Below are 9,667 nucleotides of genomic sequence, written 5' to 3' on the forward strand. Positions count from 1 at the left end.
ATTAGACACGAGCTTTAAATAATGGCAGATAACGTGACTTTTACTAAGTAATAAATAGATTAGAAAAAAGTAAACGCGTAAATACGATAAAATATTTTTTTTAAATCAATTAAATAAAAAAATTAATTAATTAAATTTAAGGAATTTATTTTATTTATTTTATGTATCACATTAAAAATGAAACATTTTTATTGTTACCTTTTTTTCTTAGAGTAAATTATTTTTACTGAGCATTTTTTTATATATTGCTTCTGAAACAAAAGCCACTAGACTCAAATAAAATTAATTGAATTTTTTATATTTCTAGTAATTTTTCTTATTAATTAAAAACTGCGACTATTGGAAGTAAGTTCAATTAAATTTTTACGTAGACTATCACTTAATCGTAAAATCATAAAAACTAAAAAAAAAACTGGAAATATCACTTTTGTTATGAAATTGAGAAAACCAAAGCCCATCCTGGACTGTCGAGCAATTCAAGAAGAGGAAACGCCACGAAATTCTTTAATATATTTGTATAATATAATGCTTTTTTTTCATTTTAATTGATAAATAATAGCTTAAACTGAATAAAATTAAGAAGTCGTATAAATGTGGAATAGGAAATTAAATTTAATTATGGATAAAAAGATTTTAATGTAAGGACAATCCAGAAAAAGTGATTAATTAGCATTGAAATTTGATGAAATTTGCAAAAAAGTAAAAATTGAAATGCAAAATTGTCAAATTCTTTATGATTGATTGAAAAAAGCATTTGAAGCATTGAAAAAAGTATAAGAAAAAAGCGTTTTGGTAAAAGAAAAAGGTGAAATTTAGGAAAAGTTTGTTTCGATATAATAGCATAAGAGATAAACTTATCTCAACTGAGCCAACTTGCAAAACTTATAGCAAAATACAAAAGTAAATGGTGCTATAAACTGCGTCTGGTTCAGAAACTAAAAGAAAGAAAATATAAACAGAACAATCCTTAGGGTCATGGATTATGTATTCACTTAAAGAACAAATTAATTAAAAATTAAATGAAAAATAATAATAATTAATCGTTATGAGACAATTAGTCATCTCTACAACGTTCTTAGCTTTATGAGACGCTTAATTCCCCTACAGAATAAAAAACTTTCAAAATAATTTTTTATTGAACAACGCATCAAAATAATAAAATAGCAATAAGTGATTATCAAAGAATACTTGGATAATATTAGGCAAAAACCTTGCTTCAAATAACCTTTTTCTTTTCTTTTTTTCCTCTTGAAAAAACAACTTATCTCTAATAGAAAATACCTTAAGGACCTTAACCTGTAAACAAAGGTTAAGGTCCTTAAGTGCTCCATAAAGCTTCTTTTTTTTTTTTAATCAGACTTAGTTTATAACACAGTTTAATCATTTTACTTAGAAAATTATTAAAGTAGTATACATCAGTAGTCAGTTATATTTGTCTTTTACGTTTGGCGCATTATAGCTGTCATTAAACTCTGCATTCAAGCCAATCAGATGAGATAGAAATTTCTTACTATCTTAATTGATGGCGTGGCACTTAAGAATTTTATTTTGGAAAAAGAAAAGCAACAATTGAATTATTTTTTTATTACTTAAGATTAAAAAAATATGCTATAATCATCGCACCCGAATATAAAATTATTATCACGCCTCTGATTAGAAAACTGTCCTAATATTAATATTTTATGAATTTGGGAAAATGCTTTTCGTTGCACTGCGTACCATATAGGAAGCTTTTACATTACCGTCAGATGTTCTATCCCAGTTGTACTTAATACTTTTAAATAGTGTCATAGTTTTGATCAATATGGCCATCGCAAATATTCTGTAACATTTTTTTAAAAACATCATTGTGGACAAGATCGAAATAACTTGCAATAAATCTTCCAGTTTCATAAGTCACATTTCTTCCAAGGAGAACATTTTGACATCAAACTGTGCCTTGGTATTGTTTTCAGTTAGGCACTTTCGAAATTTCCATTAATTATCAGCCTAAGACATAGAAATATCATATCACCTACATGAATATAAAGGCATTTTTCATCAAAAACGCTCTAAAAGACGTATTTCTGAGTGAATTGAAAAGATGGCTTATCATTATATATCCTGAAGCCTTTCTATTGCTAGTTAATGTACTATTTTAAGAGAATAACACTATCTCTCCTTGTACGCTAAGTCCAAAATTGTCAACTTCGTTATTTTTAAAATCAAACTAAAATAATGTTTATAAAAATGAAATTGGTAGTAGTCGTAACATCTAAGTTAACACTGTTTCTTTTGATAACATTTTAAGTGACCTCTATTGTTGCATAAACCTATCATTAAATATAAAGTTAAATAATAATTATAAATATTTGTTTATTGATTAGTTTATTTTGAGAAACAAGAGTTATCTTCAATTGAGTGTGCTAGTCTTTAAAAAGGCTTCTTTTTCTTTTTTAACATCCAAAAGAAATATAATAAAATTATCGTTTTATTAAAAATATCGTCTGTCACATTTCTAATGGATTCATTGATTTTCCTCGATAAAAATTTTTTACAACTAGTGATTTTACAGTATTGTTTTTATGTAATTCCCCAATTTAAACATTTTATTTCTAAGTCATCAAAAAGAATAGCAAGCAAGATCACCAAGACAATTATTGAATAAACTCGAAAATTGCATGAAAAAAGAAAACCAAAATATAAAAAAAAGAACGAAATTCAGAGAGAAAGAACAAGTGAAAAATCGTTTTCTATAAAAATTGTTATCATTTGTAACCACAGCCTTGCATGACAAGTCCCCAACATTGTAAGAACAATAAGAGATAAATGAGCAGAAACCAAACAAACACTAAAAAGACATGAAGAGAATTCGTTTTGTTCGGTATTCGGTGGAGTGGAAAAATTTCGAATCAAAGGAGGGAAAAAAGCAGACAAGAATTTTATCGACTTGAGAGGCTGTCGCGTTCTCTCCCTCTTCAAACTTCTCGCAAGAGGGTATTTTCATTCAAATTATTGAAAGAGAGAATGTTGGGAAGGCAGTGGGGACATGGGAACCGGATATGGTGGAATTATAACGAGGAGAAAAGCCATTTTTCGTCACGCGTCAGCTACGTAGACTATTATTGACGGAGTCCACTTGTCAGACTTGTCAGTGAGGCTTGAGAGAGGAAAAGGACGATGTAGATGTTGTTATGCGCCTGCGCACATGGTTATGGAAGAGTTCATTTCTCAGTGCAACTGGGTTGCGTGGGGAATAAGGTCAACGGCTTGTTAAGGAGATTGAAGACTTGATGAGATGATTTCGTTGCGTAGTGAGGTCGGGCTTTGAGATCTTTCCGAATTTTTCGTTTAATTTGTCTTTTTATAGTTGATATTGAACATTTTTGTTGTTCTAGCAAAAAATTAATGCTCGTTTGAAGAAAGACGCTTTGTCAAATCGCTTAGGAATTTTTCCTTTCGCAATTGTTCTTGGTTATTGTTGTATGCAGTTAGTTGAACTTGAATGCTTGATTTATTAATGCGGATCAAATGCTAAGTTTTTTAGTTTTTTTTATTTATTTATTTAGCGGAATTAAATTAATATCTTAATTGATTTGATGAAATTCTTCAATTCGCTTTGGAAAATTACTATTGCAGCGCGATAGTTTTGCTGTTCAGATTATTTTGACGAATATCAGTCATAGATACTTAATGAATAAAGTTTCAAATTATCTTATTTATGTTTTATGTCTAAAGTACGACTGAATTATACGTTTTCGTCAATGTTTGACATTTTTGTCATTAAATTGACTTCTTTACGGACAGTATTATCATTTTTTAGTCTTTACCGTGATTTGAAATTGAAGAAACGTAATTCATGTCGTACGTTGTATAGCGTATGAGCCACTCTCTCTTATTCTCCTTTTGTATGTTTTTTTACTTAACTTAACTGAATTGAAAATCATCAACCAAAACCATGGAACGGCAAGTTATGCAAGAATTCATTGAAATATATCATAGTGAACAGTCTTTGTGGAAAGTCCGATCCAGCCATTACAACAACAAGACAATCAAAAGTATGGCCTACAGTAGATTGGTTGCAAAACTTCAGGAACTGTATCCCAATGCTGACATAGAGTTAGTCAAAAGAAAAATCAATGCTCTTCGCACCAATTACAGGTAGATATAACTTTCCTTTTTTATTATTATTATTTTAATAATTAAGGTAGGTAGGTACTTTAATTACGTCGCACTAGAGCTGTACAATGGGCTGTTGGCGACTGACCGGGAAACGTCTCTGAGGATGATCCGAAGACATTGCATCACAATTTTGATCCTCTGCAGAGGAGATGGCTCCCCTACTTTAAGCCAGACGACCTGCGCGCGAAGTCGAGTGCTTTACGGTATAACAGTTTTACGAGGATCGATACCGTGCAACCTCAATCCCTACGCAGACTGTTCAAAATGGTCACCCACCAGCTTACTGTCCGCAGCCAGTGGAGCTGGACTCCGCTGTTCTACTGGGAACCATGTCTTTACAATCAGTCCATTGCGGGACTAATGATTAAGGTCTGTTCTAAACTGTTCCCATTGGTAGAGTTTCACTCGCATTTGCTGTGAGCACTGCTTAATAAAGGAAAAAACTCGCACTCTTAGTCCAATGCAAGCGCGATTGAAACGGTATGCAAAAACTTTTAAATGGCTTACCGTTATTAATTATCTTACAGTTTAATTACTACTTGTTAGGAAGCGAGTTCAATTACTTTGATGGAGCTATGATGGCTCAGGGGATAGAGAGTTCACCATCCAATGAGGTGAACCGGGTTCGAATCCCAGCAATAACTGATCAATATGAATTCCGCATCCGGCTTGCACCGACCACAGTACTGACGTAAAATATCCTCAGTGGTAGACGGATCATAGATTAGAGTCTCCTAATCGTCTATCGAACAGTGGAAGGTTTTCGTGGCTTTCCACTCCATGTAACGCAAATGTGTTTTACTACCATCAAAAGTCCTCCATGAAGGTAAATTTCTCCCAAACCCTGATCCAGGAGTTTCCTTGTCTTCTGAATTGAGTTGAAAATTACAAGGTTACGGAGTTGAACATTAGTAGTCGTAAACCCAAAATTGGGTCGGCTGTTCAACGACGGATATAAAATAATATTACTTTGATGATCCGCCATAAATCCTTTCACATCTCTCCAGTGTGGCTGATTAGCCCAAAAGGCGAATAACCCACAGTGAAATTATTATTAAAACTTGCTGAAAGAAATTATTACTGGAGACATTAATTTAAATAAAGCAGATTAATTAAAAAACTCAAGTTATGCAGTTCAAAAGGATAATTGTTAAATTATTAAGTGAATGGATTAATTAAAAAGAGAATAAAATGTCCTTGTTTCAATGATGATTTTATTACCTTTTTTTTTCATTTTAATTGCATTAATTTACTTATTTCAAATAAGCAGTTAAGATCAAATTCCAATTGCTAAAATGAAAAAAGTTGGACCCTTAAGATGAGACGCTTCAGAAATACTTAATTTCTTATTGCGCAACTAGTTCTTCAATTTTACAAAAACTAAAAAGTCGTTTTTTATTATCATTATTATACTTTACCGCATAGCAGTTTTGTGTCTATTGAGAAAAAAAAATCATCTCTAATAGTGTCCTATCACGGCATGATCTAAACGGCATAGAGCATATGGCTTGCATCTTCAAGAAAATTATATTAGGAGTTCGTTTAGTCCTAGTATGAGGTATATATCAGCTGTTGTGCCCTAAATTTGTTACAACAGCATAACTTATCAAGGTGCGAAGCCTTCGCTTTGTATTCTCAGTTTCGAAATAAAATTAAGCATTGGTTTTGTCGGCATATCTTGCATCTGAAAATGGTTTTGCCTTTGTATTAATATAATTCTTACATACATTAAGTTTGTGTACTCATTACAATAAAAAGAAGCTTATAAGCCCTTGTCAAGTAGAACTGATAGCACAAGTTCGAAAGGAACATAGCAACGATATATCCATGTTACGGCTATATTGTAACCCGTACCTCCACGCTACACCGTGTTTGGGAGAAGTGTTGAGACTCGTAACCAAATGAGCATTATGTATATCAGAGTTAAATTTCATCCTCATGTCATATGGTAGTTTGAAGAAAGAAGGCATCGTCTCATCTGGTTTAAATCTCATAACGCATGTTCAACAAAAAATACATGCGATATGGTAGTTTGAAGAAAGAAGGCATCGTCTCATCTGGTTTAAATCTCATAACGCATAACTGTATAAAATGATGAAATCACTAGGAGAAAAGACAAAAGCCCTCGACAGCGACATAAAAATCTGATGATTTGTGCCCCGAAATCCGAGAGTTAACAGAGAAATAGCATACAAGTTTTTATTAAAGTAGGACTCCACACAAACTGTCAATTAAAATTGATCGGATCTACATCTATAATCTAATCTATGCCTATCTATAACCTGAAGAGAGTTGTATTTAACCTAAGGATATACATTTCGAAATGATTGAAAACTAAAATATGAGTTACTGTATTTCCTATTGAAGTTGTTATCGATTCTGTTACGTAAAAATTTGCATTAAGAAGTGGTAAAAAATTTAAATATGAAGTTAATGGACGTTTTAAATTTTGATTCACTCATTAAGGGCGTTTTTACTATCCCTTTTACACTCTGTACGTAGACTGTGTTTAAAAAAAGTTCGACCATAATATTACCACCTTAATAATACGGTGCAATTTGCCTGAAACCTTAATAAAGTATTGATTTGAACCATGCTCTCGTCCAAGTTGAACCATAATATCATTCAATCAAGTTTTAATAATATGATTCCATTCGTTATCTTAATAAATATGAAGTTTATCCAACTAGTTCAAAACACTCCGAATTTTCATACAAATGAAACATTTTGACCTCAGCGTGTTGGAAAAATTAACATCTACTAATTCTTTATGTATTCAGCTTTTCTCCAAAATAATGCATTATTTACTCACTACGTTCAGGAAAGTTAATTTGTATATTTGTTTTAGAATATTAATAGTGTTTGTAAATTATTATTTCTTTTTGCTAAAACGTGACTTACAGACCAGTAAGAATGAAGTAAACGTATGCAACTAACTATATGCGTGATGATCTTCGCAGATAAATAAAAATTTCATCATAAATTAACTTTTCTGATTACTTGATATCCTTAAATTTCTGAAAAATTTTTAAGCAGGAGAGAATTTAACAAACTAAAATCAAACGTGAATGACTTTCGCTGTGATTTTTTTCCTCATTTTAACATGTCATAATTGTGTGATTTGTTTATGCTTTGACTAAGTTTTTTTCTTTTCTTTTTTTTCTAATTCGAAGCTTTTTTTCTAACTCTTCAGCATATTGAAAACCCATTTTTATTCGACTTCAATATAATATTTTTTTCAAAAAATTATTTACAAAAAGGTATTGCGTAAAATGCCTTTATCACATATATACACAGATTCAAATTGCTTAGTTGTTTAACCCTCTGATTTTTTTTTTTCAATGTGAAAGCACTTGTTTGATAATCGATCTGTGTAAGTTCAACACAAATCTCTTTGATATTAAGCAGTAACATCACTATATGGTAAAAGTTTTAGCCTCTGAAGAATAAAAAATTATTTCAAAAGTTTACCTCTAACTTATTTTGGTTTCTCTATTTTTTATTCACTGTTTTGTTTTTTATTCTGTTTTATATGAAATCAATGTGTTTCGATTTGGCAAGTGAGAGAGTAAAATTGTCAATTTACTCTTTTCGTTTTCTAAAAATTAGATGAATTGCTCACTATTCAATTTGATTCTTCACAGTAGCAGCTTTAGATACTATTTTGGTAAAAATTAGGTAGGCCGGGATAGCCTGATTATTCGGGCGTTGGGTCCATGTTCAAGTCCGTGAGTTTAAATCTGTCAGGTCACAAAGTACTCCATTTTTTCCATAACAAATCATGCCTTTGGGGATACTGAATTAGAGATTGATCTTTCTATGGTTCAGGTCAACATTCTGTGGAGGTTCTAATGGATGCATGAATGTGTCCACCCTATAAACGGACTGTGACGTGCGTGTGGCTGAAGTCGTATTCGTGGCCATAGATGGCGCCACTTAAAAACAAGAAATGCACCTTCTGCCTTAAATTCGCAGACTTGCTGGCATTGGAAGCAACACAAATGTAGTAATAATACCGTGAAATTTTTAAAACGGCCTTTGTGAAGCATAGCGTTCACACTATTGAAAATTAAGATTTACTAGAGGATTAAGTCAGTGATGAATAAAAATAATTAAATCATAAACGAATTATTGTTATTTATCAATATAGTATTGTAACATATATTTTAATGCACACCAAAATTAACAATACATTAATTTCTAAAATGGGATTGAAAGATATATTTATTGATTTAAAAGCGGACAGCTTAAAAACTCATTTTGTTTTTGATGCTAAAATCCTTCTCTTTGTATACCAACTTAAAGATACTCTAGAGATATACAAGATACTCTATTTACTAAGTTTCCTAATAAAAGAATCGAAATTTTAAGGCTATTGATTTTTTTCATTACATGTAATTAGAAGTGTTATTTACCTTACAACATATTTTAAATAATTTTATTTTGTTTTGAAACTTTATATTTTTTCTATAGTTCTTAAAAATATCTAATATTAAATTATTTTTTTTTCAATTCTGTGTATATCTACGTTAAGAGCGGTGAAAATATAAACACCAAGTATTTCCTCCCGTGACTTCTCAATAAATTATGAAGACTTCTCATGAAGCAGACTATATGGTTAATCTTTTCGTAAATCTGATTCTATACGATTATTGAATCATTTTCTCTACCTGAAACCATTAGACATCTTCCTAATGGAAGTAGCTAAGTGAAGAAGTTTCCGGTTAATGATACTGCTCTGGCAAAATACAGTATAGGGAGCAATGTTAAGTTCGTTTCTTATCTTAAGGAACTGCAATAAAGGACCTTTCTGTAATACTGCCGAGTATATTAAATGTTGCTTTATTATCTTCGATTTTTTTTTTCAATTTATAAAATAGACTTTTTTTTTCTAGTTGAACACGAGTCCCTACGATCCCAATGTGCGACAGTCACTTAATCACTCTCTCTCTCTCTTTTTTTTTTTTTCGCTCTTTCTCTGCTCTCTATCTTTCTTTTCTCTTTCTTTACTTCTTCCATTCTCTCTCTTTATTTCCCTCTTTCTCTCTTTTTTCCTCTCTATCTTTCTATATTTTATTTTATTACATTATAATACGTAATGTTTTCGGTCACGTTTATTTTATTTTTTATTTTCTGGAATCAATTAGGCTTATTTACCTGATAATAACAAAATAACGAAATGAAACTTTTTAGTTTTTCTTTACTTCTGAAAACGATAATATGGTCTAATTTTGTAACTTTTTTAACACTATTCGCGATCGCAACGAACTATAGGGGGCGTTGTTGTATGAGACGCTTACCTGCGATTTCTATATGAACCGTCATTCAGTTACTCTGGAGACGTCGTTAATGTAGCGTGTAGCATTGCAACGTTCCTTCTTTAATGTGGCTTATTAAATTTAAAAAAGAAAAATGCTTGATCTTCTTTCTTGTACAACCGAAAACAAAATGGTATCTCTTTTTATTAGAGAAGGAATATCCAAAACACATCGGAAAAATATTTGTA

At 31.2% G+C, this 9,667-nt stretch overlaps 1 protein-coding gene across 1 annotated transcript in view; it reads left to right on the forward strand.

The window, feature by feature from the left end:
• Positions 1–2,931: 2,931 nt before the first annotated feature.
• The window catches only part of LOC107453394 (uncharacterized), a 10,935-nt gene continuing 4,199 nt past the window's right edge, over positions 2,932–9,667 (forward strand). Inside the window, exon 1 of the mRNA XM_016070215.4 lies at positions 2,932–4,140. Within this exon, the coding sequence (XP_015925701.1) occupies positions 3,938–4,140 (203 nt within the window). The 5' untranslated portion in view covers positions 2,932–3,937. The remainder of the gene's footprint in view (positions 4,141–9,667) is intronic.

This window comes from Parasteatoda tepidariorum, chromosome 3, assembly GCF_043381705.1.
Source record: "Parasteatoda tepidariorum isolate YZ-2023 chromosome 3, CAS_Ptep_4.0, whole genome shotgun sequence".
NCBI lineage: Eukaryota > Metazoa > Arthropoda > Arachnida > Araneae > Theridiidae > Parasteatoda > Parasteatoda tepidariorum.